This window comes from Nansenia antarctica, assembly GCF_963989245.1.
Source record: "Nansenia antarctica genome assembly, chromosome: 7".
Classification (NCBI taxonomy): domain Eukaryota; kingdom Metazoa; phylum Chordata; class Actinopteri; order Argentiniformes; family Microstomatidae; genus Nansenia; species Nansenia antarctica.
Window position 1 is genome coordinate 11,069,011 of NC_137677.1, and position 16,756 is coordinate 11,085,766.

Below are 16,756 nucleotides of genomic sequence, written 5' to 3' on the forward strand. Positions count from 1 at the left end.
ATTAGAGGAGTAACAACCCTGCTCCTACCCTGCCAGTCTGATATTAGAGGAGAGGTAACAACCCTGCTCCTACCCTGCCAGTCTGATATTAGAGGAGAGGTAACAACCCTGCTCCTACCCTGCCAGTCTGATATTAGAGGAGTGGTAACAACCCTGCTCCTACCCTGCCAGTCTGATATTAGAGGAGTGGTAACAGCCCTGCTCCTACCCTGCCAGTCTGCACTGATATTAGAGGAGTGGTAACAAGTAAACAACTTTGCGGCTGAACTTTAGTTACATTTCAGACATCATATGCCATCAAAGGGGGGAAATGTGACATGGAAATATGTCAAAATGCAGGACTGTCATGCATAAATCAGCCTTAAAACATGACAACTAGCTTACAACACAGCTAGGCACATCGGCATGATAGCGTTTTCTTTGTTATGCTTTTTTTTATAAAGAAAAGGTCTATACCCCTACCCCTCCATGAAAACAAGAATTGGGACACCCCACATACAAAAGGGCTAGATAGGGCTAAAATGGAGGGTCAAGGAGTGAATTGGGATTGGGCCTCTCTCTCTCTCTCTCTCTTCAGCAACACAACATACACACCGGTGAGCACAATGCATTCACACAATCACACACGTACGCTCCTCTGAGATCATCAATCTGTTGCTGCCTTCTCCGTCAGCCTCATGTTTAGCTGACACAGCGGCAGAGACAGGTGTGTGTGTGTGTGTGTGTGTGTATGTGTGTGTGTGTGTGTGGGGGGGGGTTGACAGAAATGAGGTTTTGGTGAGGGACGGAGTGTTGCAGTGGTTGGAAGTGTGTGTGTGTGTGTCTGTCCGTGAGTGAGTGTGTGTGTGTGTGAGTGTGTCTGTCCGTGAGAATCGATAGCCACGCAGGTGGTGCTGCATCCCCATCATGACAATGTTGATATGGACACCCTCATGAATATTCATCAGCGCATGCACCAATGACACCGGAAGGTTGGGGCGGATCTCCCCTGGACATCAAAACGGATGACGTCACCACGGATACCAAAACCACCCACATACTGTACACATATCATATTATTGCTTATCTTTGGGTATCAGTTTTAGAATCTGCCTGGATGACACACTACACTACTGACCCTGATTGAGAACACATCTCAATGTCATGATGGCATATAGCATTATAGCTAACCCTAACACTCATGATGTCCCCACCTGAACCTACTGTGTGTGTGTGTGTGTGTGTGTGTGTGTGTGTGTGTGTGTGTGTGTGTGTGTGTGTGTGAGTATGTGTGTGTGTGTGTGTGTGTGTGTGAGTATGTGTGTGTGTGTGTGTGAGTGCCTGCCTGTATGAGAAACCCCATAAGAGCTCTGCACTCAATAGTTTGTGCATGTGTGTGTGTGTGTGTGTGTGTGTGTGTGTGTGTGTGTGTGTGTGTGTGTGTGTGTGTGTGTAGCAGGGGAAGATTGCACTCAGTAGCTTATTCATTTTTAATGGACCACTTTGGAGTGGAGTGTGTGTGTGCCTGGTTGTATCTGTGTGTGTGTGTGTGTGTGTGTGTGTGTGACTGGTTGTGTGTGTGTCTCGATCTCATATGAAACATGACATCCTGCAGATCCACTGAGACATAGTCTGTCTGCTGCAGTCACCGCTCTCTCTCTCTCTGTCTCTCTCTCTACCCCATCTCTCTCCTGATTCCCCTCCTCCCTTTCTCACCCCCAACCACCCCTCCTCCTTCTTCCCTCCCTTCCTCTCTCTCCACCACTCCTTCCCCGCCCCCCCCCTCTGTCTCTGTCTCTCTCTCTCTACCCCATCTCTCTCCTGATTCCCCTCCTCCCTTTCTCACCCCCCCCACCCTTCCTCCTTCTTCCCTCCCTTCCTCTCTCTCCACCCCTCCTTTCTGCCCCCTCCTTTCTCCCCGCTCCCCCCTGCAATTACCGCAACAATGCTCAGAGACAGGGGAAATGGGTTGCCTGGCAACAGGATGCTGCTGGACCAATAGCATCCTCCCAAAAGACTTCACTGTAATGTGTTTAAACAGAGGGAAGAACTAGAAACAGGGAGGAGATGGAAGAGGGGGGAGAGAGAGAGTCAGAGAGAGAGAGAGAGCAAGAGATAGAGAGATAGAGAGAATGAGAGTCAGAGAGAGAGAGAGCGAGAGAGAGTCAGAGAGAGAGAGAAAGGGATAGAGAGAGAGAGACAGAGAGAGATAAAAGGGTGTGGTGATTGTCTAGGGAGTGATACAGCAATAACCTCTCTGCCTTTCGTACGGCCTGTCAAAAATAGCGTCCCATTTGTCTCAGTAACCCAACTAAAGGCAGGGGTTGAGATTAGTGGGAAACCAGTGTGTGTTCTGTACATCTATACCCACTGACACACACACCTCTATAGCCACCCACAGACACACACACACTCCTCTAGGGTGCAGTAACAGTTCCTTTCGCTGTGGATGTTGTATTTGTAACCTTTTCTTCCCACCCCACTAGCTATGTGTGTGTGTGTGTGTGTGTGTGTGTGTGTGTGTGTGTGTGAGTACAGGCCTGTAAGCAGTTTAAACTGCATGCACAATTATTAGGCAAGTGAGTATTCTGACCTTATCATTATGCACATTTTCCAACTCCAAACCACATAAACTCGAATGCTCATTGGATTGAATAATTTTCATATGATATGTATTTGTGTAATGAGGGAGGGTGTGGCTCAAGCGATTAACATTTTATATTAGGGTGTGCATAATTATTAGGTAGCTTTATTACCTCAGGTGAAATGGGCCAAAAAAGAGATTTAACTGACACTGAAAAGTCAAAAATTGTAAAATGCCTTTCAGATGGACCACCATATTCCAGAACTGCAGCCTACCTGGAGTGTCCAGAATGGTGAATGGTACATGGTAAACACGGCCACCTTTTTCAAAGGTTTGATGGACCAGATGGATGGGCCCGTGGCTGGGTCTCTAATGGACACATGACACCACTTCCAGTCAAGCAAGGTGGAGGAGGGGTACTGGTATGGGCTGCTATGATCTTTATGCAGGACAATGCTCCGTCACATGCATCTAAGTAGTCCACTGCTTGGCTAGCCACCAAAGGCCTCCAAGATGACCGGATAATGACCTGGCCCCCTTCCTAACCTGACTTACATCCTATTGAGAAATTGTAGTCCCTTCTCAAACGTCAGATTTACAGTGAGCAAGGACAAGACAACTTTGGAGAGCATTTGGGAGGCTGTGGCTGCTGCTTCAGCGAAAGTAAATCGTGAACAGATGAAGAAACTGACAGACTCCATGGATGGAAGGCTCATGGCAGTTATTGAAAAGAAGGGTGGCTATATTGGTCACAGAATATTTTTGAAAGTTCAAACATTTTATTTCATTATCATTTTGTGTTAGTTATTTGTTACACGTACTATAAAGTGTGTTTGAAAAAATTATATTTGTAATATAGTTGCCTGATAATTGTGCACACTATATTCTCCTGAGAAAGACAAGTTTGTTTTGAAACATTCTGAAAAATCATTCTGGCTTGTGGCCTGGGGTGGTCCAGTGGTCTAGCACCACGGCCTACCGTGCACACATAATGCCCATGTCGGCATGGGTTCGATTCCGGCCCATGCCCTGCTGACATGCCCTCTCTCCCTTCTCCTTACTTTCCTGTCTGTCTCCACTATATCTGTCCAATAAAATAAAACATATGAGTGGGAAAAAATATCTTTAAAAAACAAACAAAAAAAAACATTCAGGCTTGAGGTTCAATGACATTTTGGATTGACAGAGCATTGTATTTGATCAACAATACAATTAATCCTGAGGAATACAATTTGCCTAATAATTGTGCACGCAGTGTAATCATATACATAGTTGTTAGTCTTTGGTGAGGGAGAAAATAATACAATTCATGCTGTGATATGCTTGCTTGCCCTTTATGGCACATACTATAACTAGGGCTGGGTTAAAAAAATCGATTTCCCGATTCTGAATCGATCTTCATTAAATGAGCGATTATCGATTCATAAATCCCGAGATCGATCTTTATTTATTTATTTATTTTATTTTTTTGTATTTTTTTTGCTTGCAGCTTCAACCCGCAACGAGATCTCGTGGCCAGATCTCGCGCTACAAGAATTTATCATATCTCACGCAACGTGAGGTCTCAACACTAAAATCTAAAAACATGGCGATGGCAGGGACACTCAAGTCACCACCAGGCTTAAAGTCAGATGTCTGGGTGCATTTTGGATTTAAAAAATGTGACGATAGAGATGAGCTGGACAAAAGCAAAGTCATATGTAAATAAAAAGTACATTCATGTAACTGCTTTGGAGTCAATTCATTGATATGTTTAACAATGCTACATGTTATAGGGTTCCTTGAACCATTTATAGCATTAGTTCGGAGAATCTCTTTCATATTCAAGCAAAAAATGTATATTGTAACTAGATCGAATCGGAATCGAATCGAATCGAATCGAATCGGGAGCTGTGAATCGGAATCGAATCGTTTTGGGAAATCAGTGGCGATACCCAGCCCTAACTATAACTATGTAAAGTATCAACATATAGCAAAAACTAAGGTTGAACTGGTTCATATAGATAGCTGTATTTTGTTGTCCATTGTGTGATGATTGATTGATAGAATATATTAATTTAATATATTTAATCTAATCTATCTATAAGACCACAAGTTGTGTTGTTTGATATTGAAATATTTGCCTTTGCTGCGTGTTTTTAACATCAGCTTCTGTTTCAGCCTGTGTGTTAACTGTCCTGTAGCCTGTGTGTTAACTGTCCTGTTTCAGCCTGTGTGTTAACTGTCCTGTTTCAGCCTGTGAGTTAACTGTCCTGTTTCAGCCTGTGAGTTAACTGTCCTGTTTCAGCCTGTGTGTTAACTGTCCTGTTTCAGCCTGTGAGTTAACTGTCCTGTTTCAGCCTGTGAGTTAACTGTCCTGTTTCAGCCTGTGTGTTAACTGTCCTGTAGCCTGTGAGTTAACTGTCCTGTTTCAGCCTGTGTGTTAACTGTCCTGTTTCAGCCTGTGTGTTAACTGTCCTGTAGCCTGTGTGTTAACTGTCCTGTTTCAGCTGTGTGTTAACTGTCCTGTTTCAGCCTGTGAGTTAACTGTCCTGTTTCAGCCTGTGTGTTAACTGTCCTGTTTCAGCCTGTGAGTTAACTGTCCTGTTTCAGCCTGTGTTAACTGTCCTGTTTCAGCCTGTGTGTTAACTGTCCTGTTTCAGCCTGTGTGTTAACTGTCCTGTTTCAGCCTGTGTGTTAACTGTCCTGTTTCAGCCTGTGTGTTAACTGTCCTGTAGCCTGTGTGTTAACTGTCCTGTTTCAGCCTGTGTGTTAACTGTCCTGTTTCAGCCTGTGTGTTAACTGTCCTGTTTCAGCTGTGTGTTAACTGTCCTGTTTCAGCTGTGTGTTAACTGTCCTGTTTCAGCCTGTGTGTTAACTGTCCTGTTTCAGCCTGTGTGTTAACTGTCCTGTTTCAGCCTGTGCGTTAACTGTTCTGTTTCAGCCTGTGTGTTAACTGTCCTGTTTCAGACTGTGAGTTAACTGTCCTGTTTCAGACTGTGTGTTAACTGTCCTGTTTCAGCCTGTGTTAACTGTCCTGTAGCCTGTGTGTTAACTGTCCTGTTTCAGCCTGTGTGTTAACTGTCCTGTAGCCTGTGTGTTAACTGTCCTGTAGCCTGTGTGTTAACTGTCCTGTAGCCTGTGAGTTAACTGTCCTGTAGCCTGTGGGTTAACTGTCCTGTTTCAGCCTGTGTGTTAACTGTCCTGTTTCAGCCTGTGAGTTAATGTCCTGTTTCAGCCTGTGTGTTAACTGTCCTGTAGCCTGTGTGTTAACTGTCCTGTTTCAGCCTGTGTGTTAACTGTCCTGTTTCAGCCTGTGAGTTAACTGTCCTGTTTCAGCCTGTGAGTTAACTGTCCTGTTTCAGCCTGTGAGTTAACTGTCCTGTTTCAGCCTGTGAGTTAACTGTCCTGTTTCAGCCTGTGAGTTAACTGTCCTGTTTCAGCCTGTGAGTTAACTGTCCTGTTTCAGCCTGTGTGTTAACTGTCCTGTTTCAGCCTGTGGGTTAACTGTCCTGTTTCAGCCTGTGAGTTAATGTCCTGTTTCAGCCTGTGAGTTAACTGTCCTGTTTCAGCCTGTGTGTTAACTGTCCTGTTTCAGCCTGTGGGTTAACTGTCCTGTAGCCTGTGTGTTAACTGTCCTGTTTCAGCCTGTGTGTTAACTGTCCTGTTTCAGCCTGTGTGTTAACTGTCCTGTTTCAGCCTGTGAGTTAATGTCCTGTTTCAGCCTGTGTGTTAACTGTCCTGTAGCCTGTGTGTTAACTGTCCTGTTTCAGCCTGTGTGTTAACTGTCCTGTTTCAGCCTGTGAGTTAACTGTCCTGTTTCAGCCTGTGAGTTAACTGTCCTGTTTCAGCCTGTGGGTTACTGTTCTGTTTCAGCCTGTGGGTTAACTGTCCTGTTTCAGCCTGTGGGTTAACTGTCCTGAACATGTGACGACTGAGAGGACAACTGTGTTTAATCAAATGAGAAGAACTGTAAATGTTGAAATGTGCTGAGGGACATCTCTGTCTCTCTCTCTCTCTCCCCCCCCTCCCTCTCTCTCTCTCTTCCCCCCCCCCCCTCCCCTCTCTCCTCCCACCCCGCCCCCCCCCCCCTCCGCCCCTCTCCCTATCTTACCTGCTCTCCCCCTTTCCATTTCTCTTTCACCCTACGGAACATTTCCTATCTCTCCCTCCCCTCTCTCTCTGGGAGGGGTAGTGGATGCTCTCTCTCTCTCTCTGGGAGGGGTAGTGGATGCCTGCTTCTCTCTCTCTCTCTCTCTCTCAGGGGTAGTGGATGCCTGCCAAGTCTCAGCCAATCAGGGCGTGATGACATCGCTCCCCTGCTCTGTAACCATGGTAACGCCAGCCAGCCGAGAAATGCTGCCTCCCCCCCCTCACTCTCCTCCCCCTGGCTGTCAGCCATCTCTCCCTCTAACCCCCCCCCACCCCCCCTCCTCTCCGTGTATCCCTCTCTCTCTCTCTCCTTTTCCATCTCTACTGTATGCATCCCTCTATCTCTGATGCCCTTCCAATTTCCGCTCCACGCTCGGTCTGTATTTACTGTGTATTTTCATCCCTCTCTCTCTCTCTCTCTCTCTCTCTCTCTCTCTCTCTCTCCCTGACGCCTTTCCAATATCCGGCTTGTGCGCAGTCTCTATTTACCGTGTACTTGCACCCCTCTCTCCCTCTTTCAGATTTCATTCCCCTCTTCCCCTCGGCTGTCATCCCTCCCTGTATCCCTGTATCTCCCTGATGCCCTTCCAACGCTCCGTCTCTTGTTTACTGTGTCCTTGCATCGCTCCGCCCCGCCGCCCCCCCCCCCATCTCCTCCTCTCCTCTTCTCCCGTCATCCCTCCTGGCGTTCACATCATCCTTCTCTCTCCACTCAGGCTGCCTGTCACCTACTGTCCCTGGTGGCCTCATCTGGTGTGTCTGTCTGTCTGTCTGTCTAGAAAAAGAGGGGCACACAGAGCACAGGCAGGTGTAGGGACACACACACAAGCGCACACACATGCTGACACACACACACACACACACACACACAAAGTGACACACAAACACACACACATACACACACACACACACCACACAGCACACACTCTCAAAGTGACCCCCCCTCACACACACACCTCTGGGAGTCGGGCTGGGAGATGGCGTTGACCACGGCCTCCACGGCCGTGTCGAAGAGCTCGGGGTCGGGCAGCGCAGAGAAGCAGTCCTCCACCAGGCCCTCGCTCTGGCTCAGAGGCACGTCCAGCAGCACCCAGGAGGACAGACAGCGCAGCACCCGCGCCTTCACCGCCCCGGGGCTGTCCCCCCGCCGCAGGAGCTGCTGCAGGAGGGGGCACACCGACCCCCACTCCCGACCCAGGGCCCCCCGCACCTGGGAGGGAGGGAGGGGAGGGGAGGGGGGTGGGGAGGGAGGGGAGGGAAGGGGCAGGGAGCGGACCAGGGTTTAGAGGATTACTCAACTGTTGATACGATGAGAAGCACATAAGACTAGAGGAGACTAGGGGTGTAACGGATCACGGAAATTCCGTGATCCGTTCGGATCGCCCTCCACGGTTCGGAACGCATGTGTACCGCGGATCAATTGCAAAATGTTAACAAGTAATAATATTACTTAATATCTTACTTAATATCTCTTGTAAATCACAATGTAGAGTTGCCATGATAAGATAGACGCGACAGTTGCGGGCTTTGTAGGTTGATAATGCGAAAGAAAAAGAATCCGTTGTTTGCTCGCTACACGTGAAGCTGGGAATCCACAACAACAAGGCTGCGTTCGTAAATCCGCTCTGGAATCTGATCAGCGTTCAAGGAACGCCTCTTGTCCAATCAAATTACTTGGTCCCTTTATGACGTCGGACCCAGTGTGCGCTCCGGCGCTCTCAAAGCGAATTTACGAACGCGGCCCAAGTGTGTCATGTTACGTTGTTCGGCGGAGAAGAACTCAAAATGCCTCCTTCGTCATTTAAATCCCATGGATGGGAGCACTTTGGCTTCTCTGTCAACTATGACGTGAGGCACGAAAAAGGTAGCTCGACAACTTCTGATAATGTAGGCATTTTTTTCATACCATGTTCAAAATAAGGGTTCACTTTATTATTTAGTTAAAAGTGCCATAAAACATGTTTATTCATCTGCTTTAAAGAGCCCAGTGACTCACTGCTGCAACCAGGCGCCTCCTCCCTCTCTCCTATCATTTAAATTGAGTGTATTTCAGTATAATTATGTAATGTTTGAGTGTAGAATATGTTATATATATATATATTATATATATATGTATATATATGTATGTATATATATATATATATATTACCAGTTTTGACATCTTGAATGTTGTTGGTTTTTGTCACATAGTAAAAGTGGTGTTTTTACAGAATTCAAGGAAAAAGCCGTTTTTATTTGTTTTGTGTTGATCCGAAAAATTATCCGATCCGTGACTCAAAAACCGTGACACGATCCGATCCGTGAGTTAGGTGATCCGTTACACCCCTAGAGGAGACACACCTGACCTGCGAACCCCATGTTAGGTTTCAATTTGGTTGTGGTCAGGGTTAATGTCAGGGTTAATGTTAGGGTTAAGGTCAGGGTTAAGGTCAGGGTTAAGGTCAGGGTTAAGGTCAGGGTTAGGGTTAAGGTCAGGGTTAGGGTCAGGGTTAAGGTCAGGGTTAATGTTAGGGTTAAGGTCAGCGTTAGGGTTAAGGTCAGGGTTAAGGTCAGGGCTACGGTTAAGGTTTGCGGTCAGGGGTCCTTGGAATTCCATTCTGTGTTTTGCCATCAGAGCACAGCCTGAGAGACAGACAGTTCTGACAACAACAACCTCTCTAGCACCCCCCTCCCCCTCACCTGTCCCTTGCGGTACTGCGGCAGCCGGCTGGTCTGGAACTCCTCCGGCAGCACGGTGAGCAGCTCCAGCAGGGCCAGGCAGCGCGCCCGGCCGTCCAGCCCCCCCCCCTCCTCCTGGAACACCCGCACCATCTCGGGCACGGCCCCGGGCCAGGCGTCGGGCATGGTGTTGAGGGCCAGCGAGGCCAGCGCCACGCACAGCCGCGTCAGCACCATCTTGGAGCCGGAGGAGAAGCGGGCGATCTGGGAGAACAGCTGGGTCTTCAGGCTGTCGTACTGGTCGGAGGGGATGTCCGACCAGTAGCGGGAGATCTTGGTGTGGAGGGCGCTGGCGCCGAAGTACTGGATCTCTGGAACCTGGGGGGGAAGGGTGAGGGGGGGGGGGTTAGACAGGTAGGGGTGTGTGTTTGTGTGTGTGTATCTTGTGTGTGTATGTGTGTGTGTGTGTGTCTTGTGTGTGTATGTGTGCGTGTCTGTGTATCGTGTGCATGTGTGTGTGTGTGTCCTAGGGTACCTTGTCTGGGCTGAGCAGGCACCAGCAGAACTGCCAGGCCTGGGGAGACACCTGGGCCTGCATTAGCCACTTCTGGGCCAGGTTCTTATTCTCTATGTTGGGGTCATAGTACAGCTGGTGGAGCGCCTGGGGGGAGAGAGAGAGAGAGAGGGGGAGGGGAGTCGATGAGCAAAAATCACATAAATACTACATTAAAGTCCTCACATGACCCGGAGCAAGTGGATGAGATTGCAACATTGTTGCATAAATTATTTCTCTGATTTGCGTTCTCACAGCCCTTTATGTAAACAAAGTAACATATGTCATCGAAGCAATCAAAGCACGCAATTGAAGCAACAGACGTGGTAGTTGATTGGTCAGAAAAATTGAGAGGGAATTCAACAGAGACACGAATGATGGACCCACACGAATGATGGTTTTTGGTGCCAGATAATGCCAAATCAAGATCAATACAAGCATGAGCGGGAAATAGATCTCCACCACCTGCAAATTACTCGGCTTGCTAGGCAGCTCTGCCCGTTCGTCCCGTTCTTATCCAGATCAACACGCATGCGCTGTTGTTTTCCTATGGACAGCCTCGAGCAGCGTTCTCAACAAAAGCGAAGTGATGCATGCGTCGTTTCTAATCGGAGCGAAACCACCCTTTTCAGGCGGAGCATGCGTTGGTTGTTTGCTCCGGGAGTGTGAAGTGAAGTGAAACTTTATTTATATAGCGCCTTTCGTACACGGATGCAACTCAAAGCCCGAGTGACTTCGAATGCACGTTCTCACAGCTCCAAACGACACAAAGCAAAGCGAATTTGATCCAAAACTCAGATTCCAAATGTTCTAGTGAGAACACACTCTGAGAGGCGTTTTATAGGGGAACAAATCAGCATTCCTAGAGGAGGAATACCGAGGCAGGGGGGGGCTACAGAGACAGGAGGGCTACAGAGACAGGGGGGGGGCTACAGAGGCAGGAGGGCTACAGAGACAGGGGGGCTACAGAGACAGGGGGGCTACAGAGGCAGGGGGGGGCTACAGAGACAGGGGGGCTACAGAGGCAGGGGGGGCTACAGAGGCAGGGGGGGCTACAGAGGCAGGGGGGCTACAGAGACAGGGGGGGCTACAGAGACAGGGAGGGGCTACAGAGACAGGGGGGGCTACAGAGGCAGGGGGGGGGGGCTACAGAGGCAGGGGGGGCTACAGAGGCAGGGGGGGCTACAGAGGCAGGGGGGGGCTACAGAGGCAGGGGGGGGCTACAGAGACAGGGGGGGCTACAGAGGCAGGGGGGCTACAGAGGCAGGGGGGCTACAGAGGCAGGGGGGCTACAGAGGCAGGGGGGGGCTACAGAGGCAGGGGGGGGCTACAGAGGCAGGGGGGGCTACAGAGACAGGGGGGGGGCTACAGAGACAGGGGGGCTACAGAGGCAGGGGGGGGCTACAGAGACAGGGGGGGGGCTACAGAGACAGGGGGGGGGCTACAGAGACAGGGGGGGCTACAGAGACAGGGGGGGCTACAGAGACAGGGGGGCTACAGAGGCAGGGGGGCTACAGAGACAGGGGGGGCTACAGAGGCAGGGGGGCTACAGAGGCAGAGAGAACACGCTCGTCTGGGAATACTGCTGTTCATGTCATGGGTCATGAACATGGGTCTCTGTGTGGTAGCCTTCTCACATGTACGTGCAGGCGCACACTGAACACACACACACACACACACACACACACACACACACACACACACTGAAGAAACACACACTGAACACACACACAATATGCCGGGGCCAACACAAAACGGCCCTCACTGAATCGAAACTCTCTTGACTAACCTACGTGTGTGTGTGTGTGTGTGAGAGAGAGAGAGAGATAGAGGACAGGAATCACCATAAATAAGAGAAAGATGGAGGGAGAACAAGAGGGGAAGACAGGAGACATTAATTAAACACCCCTGTAATCCTGGTTATGTTGGGGGAGTAAAACAGAGATGGAGGTACTGCCAAATAAACCACACACACACACGAAAAACCTTGGCTGCCCTTGATGTGTGTCTGTCTAACAAACACAGACAGAATCTGCTCCACCTGTCTTAGATCCTGCATCCCATGTCTCTCTCCCTCTCCCTCCTCGCTCCCTCCCTCCCCCCCCCTCTCCCTTCCCCCCCTCTCTCTCTCCCTCTCTCTCTCCCTCCCTCTCTCTCTCCCTCACTCTCTCTCTCCCTCCCGACAGAGCCTCTGGCCTACAGACGGTGGATGAGCAGCATGCTGAAGGACACAAGCTTGTGTCCTCATGTGAAGGAGTGTGTAGGAGGTGTGTGTACGTGCAGGTCTTCACAGGGCGACCGCTCCCTGGGTTTGCGGGTCACGGAGGACATGGACAGACTGTTTCAGACACTTGAGGAAGGGCTTCCGCCTATACCTCTTTCTCTCTCTCTCTGTCTGTCTTTATCTCCCTCTCTCTTTCTTTCTCTCTCTCTCTCTTTCTGTTTCGCTCTCAAAACCTCCACTCATCTCTTCCATACTGGACTATTCCCACCATCCTCCTTCTATATTACATCATTCTCTAGTGATGCTCCGATCTGATCGGCGCCGATCGGTATCGGCCGATATGGCCTTGATCGGTTTTGATCGGAGTTCTCAAAACGGCCGATCAAACATGACCGATCAGTTTACAAAATGGCGTCGCCAGTCTGGAAATATTACACAGTGTCGGAAAGAGACAACAAATATGCCGTTTGTAATGTCTGCTCAAAAGAAATACCTTGCGGAGGAACGCACGCAAGGTCTTTCAATACCACGAATATCATACGGCATTTGCTGCGTTCGCCGATTCGCTCAGAGAGCGCCGAAGCGCACACTGGGCTTGACGTCATAAAGGGACCGAGTGCTTTGATTGGACGAGAGGCGTTCCACGAGTGCTGGTCAGAGTTCCAGCGCAACTTCACGAGCGTAGTGTAGGTAGTGTTCACCGACGTCATGTGACCCCGCGAGCAGGAAGTCACTTGGCCCATAGCAACAACAACTATTAGCGCGTGAGTTTTAGGTCTTCCTCTGTGCACCTTGCACAAGTGTAGATAGCGAGCGACTTTTCAGCAGCAGGACATATTTTAGATGGTAAGAGGAACAGGCTGAGTGCCAAAAACGCTGAGATGCTTGTATTTCTCAAGGCTAATCTGCCAGTGATGCTGCTTAATCAGAAGTAAGGTTTGAGTCTGAAATCTCCTTAGGTGCAATGTTTTGTTTTTTTGTTTTATTGATTATTGCTGACTTGCTGTCTTATCTCCTCCTAAATATGACTTGAAACTGACTGACTTGAAACAGTATTTTATATTTGGCTATAGCCTGTTTATGTTGCAGTTTAGTTTGGGTATGTTTATTGTTCCTCAGGAAAGCTACAGTTACAGTATAAGCTCCAAGTTCTCTAAGAGCCCCTAGTTCCTCTCATTCGAGTGGAATGTTGCACATTTGATGTGACAGTGTACATTTTATTTATTATGATTTTTATTTTCACATTTTATTTGTTTTTCCTGAAGTAAGCTACAGGTGGTTGTGAATTCAATAAAACAGATGGTCGTCAATTCATGATACTTTCTCATCTCCTAATTTCATTTAAATACTTAATATACAATGTCAATGGTGTTAAGAATAATTTAAAACATAAATAATGCTACACAATAAATAGAATGCTTCAATTGCCATTTTCGACGCTGTGATCGGTGATATCGGATCGGCAGATCACTGATTCCAGTGATCGGTGATCGGTGATCGGCACCAAAAACCCTGATCGGAGCATCTCTATCATTCTCCCATTCATCATCCTCCCATTCTCCCTCCACCCCACCCTTCCCATTTCATCATCCCACTACTCTCCCTGCACCCATCTCCTCCCCTCCTCCCTCCACCCCTCTCCTCTCCTCCCCTCCTCCCTCCACCCCTCTCCTCTCCTCCCCTCGTCCCTCCACCCCTCTCCTCGTCCCTCCTCCCCTCCTCCTCCCCAGTTGTAGCTGACTCAGCAGCCTGGCAGGCAGGCCTGGCCACTAGTGCCAGAGGTGATGTGATTGGCCACTGGAGCCAGAGGTGATGTGATTGGCTGCTGTTGTCCCAGACAGACAGCGTCGACACCACGCCATCAATACACACCATGTGATCAATACCCACCAGGTGATCAATACACACCAGGTGATCAATACACACCACATGATCAATACACACCACATGATCAATACACACCACATGATCAATACACACCAGGTGATCAATACACACCAGGTGATCAATACACACCAGGTGATCAATACACACCAGGTGATCAATACACAACACATGATCAATACACACCATGTGATCAATACACACCAGGTGATCAATACACACCACATGATCAATACACACCATGTGATCAATACACACCAGGTGATCAATACACACCACATGATCAATACCCACCACATGATCAATACACACCAGGTGATCAATACACACCACATCATCAATACACACCACGTGATCAATACACACCAAATGATCAATACACACCAGGTGATCAATACACACCACATCATCAATACACACCAGGTGATCAATACACACCACATCATCAATACACACCAGGTGATCAATACACACCACATGATCAATACACACCAGGTGATCAATACACTCCACGTGATCAATACACACCACGTGATCAGCATTGTCATCCTCTCGTCTCCAGTTCCTGGCATGAAGTGATCTCCAATTACAGTACAAGATGACTGTGTGTGTTTGTGTGTGTTTGCGCATGTGAATGAGTCTTTGGTGTTCAATGGGAGTTGAATTGGCGTGTGTGTCACACAGCAGAGATCCCAGGCTGACTCACACAGTGGTGGTGGTGGTGGTGGTATCTCTTACACATCTAACAGACGTGTGAGAGATATCCAGCCGGTGGCGTTTGATTGTTTCTCTTAAAGATGGATGCAACGGTGTGATTGTTTCTCTGAACAGTTCTCTGAACAGTTTTATATGCAGGGCTTGACGCTTACCTTTTCCCCAGGTAGCACTGTGCTACCACGTTGAAAAATTTAGTAGCACACCAAGAATTTCAGTAGCACAATGAAAATTGCGCAATTTTCGTCAACAACGACAACAAATTATCATAATCATAACATATCAAAATGATCATAACCGGCTCTTGGCCGTAATAAAAATGGAGACTCACACAATGTAAAGGGGAAGTAAGAATATTAATTTCAGTTGGCCCACGGTTCGGTATGAACCTCGGTTTTTAGGTCACGGTTCACGGTTCGTGTTTATTTTTTAAATGCTACTATTTATTTACAAACTGTTACTTTATTTTGCTTATACTTATGGAACTTTAACATTTAGACACATTCCAGAATATGACTGGTAAATTGTATAATATAAATATATATAAACAAAACACTTTCAAATGTAAAAAAATTACATAAACACTTTCAAATGTGACGTGTTGTGGATTGGAACTACGGATCATAAGCTTTCAAATGATGTGTCATACATTGAAATCCGAAAAAAGATGAAGTTAGAGTCATTTGAATATTAGACGTCAGGCACATATAGGGTTAACCTCTTTGTAATGAAACCGGAAGCAGACGCTGCTAGCAGCTAGCGGCTAACAAAACACAGCGCTACGAACTATGAGAGCTGTATCCCATATACCCATTATGCGCATTTTAAGCGCATATAGGACTCGCGTGAAGCATTTCTGCGACACGCGTTTCTGTTCACTGTTTTCATTCCCTCATCGCTTATACACATAAGTTTGACTGCGCATGACAGTAGTTCAGCAGTCTTTTAGTCGCACTGGTGCTATTGAATGTATTTCCAAGTCGCACAGAAATATATTCACTCGCAAATGCGACCAAAACAGTCGCACTGTCGAGCCCTGATATGACATACTGATTTCTGTATTGAACTGTTGTATCGTGTAGAGATGCTCCGATCAGGGTTTTTGGTGCCGATCACCGATCACCGATCACTGGAATCAGTGATCTGCCGATCCGATATCACCGATCACCGATCACAGCGTCGAAAATGGCAATTGAAGCATTCTATTTATTGTGTAGCATTATTTATGTTTTTAATTATTCTTAACACCATTGACATTGTATATTAAGTATTCAAATGAAATTAGGAGATGAGAAAGTATCATGAATTGACAACCATCTGTTTGATTGAATTCACAACCACCTGTAGCTTACTTCAGGAAAAACAAATAAAATGTGAAAATAAAAATCATAATAAATAAAATGTACACTGTCACATCAAATGTGCAACATTCCACTCGAATGAGAGGAACTAGGGGCTCTTAGAGAACTTGGAGCTTATACTGTAGCTTTCCTGAGGAACAAAAAACAACCCAAACTAAACTGCAACATAAACAGGCTATAGCCAAATATAAAATACTGTTTCAAGTCAGTCAGTTTCAAGTCATATTTAGGAGGAGATAAGACAGCAAGTCAGCAATAATCAATAAAACAAAAAAACAAAACATTTCACCTAAGGAGATTTCAGACTCAAACCTTACTTCTGATTAAGCAGCATCACTGTCAGATTAGCCTTGAGAAATACAAGCATCTCAGCGTTTTTGGCACTCAGCCTGTTCCTCTTATCATCTCAAATATGTCCTGCTATGCTGAAAAGTCGCTCGCTATCTACACTTGTGCAAGGTGCACAGAGAAAGACCTAAAACTCTCGCGCTAATAGTTGTTGTTGCTATGGACCTTAGTCTAGCTTAGTGACTTCCTGCTCGCGGGGTCACATGACGTCGCTGAACACTACCTACACTACGCTCGTGAAGTCGCGCTGGAACTCTGACCAGCACTCGTGGAACACCTCTCGTCCAATCAAAGCACTCGGTCCCTTTATGACGTCGAGC

The 16,756-nt window shown here is 47.5% G+C and overlaps 1 protein-coding gene across 1 annotated transcript in view; it reads right to left on the reverse strand.

Annotated features, from left to right (window-relative positions):
- LOC308162384 (importin-13-like) overlaps nucleotides 1-16,756 on the reverse strand; it is a gene marked incomplete at its 3' end in the record, with an annotated part of 51,603 nt that overhangs the window by 17,410 nt on the left and 17,437 nt on the right. The window contains exons 2-4 of the mRNA XM_080536541.1: nucleotides 9,888-10,013; nucleotides 9,374-9,730; nucleotides 7,651-7,904 (exon numbers count right to left, since the gene is read on the reverse strand). Of these exons, the coding sequence (XP_080392667.1) occupies nucleotides 7,651-7,904; nucleotides 9,374-9,730; nucleotides 9,888-10,013 (737 nt within the window). The remainder of the gene's footprint in view (nucleotides 1-7,650; nucleotides 7,905-9,373; nucleotides 9,731-9,887; nucleotides 10,014-16,756) is intronic.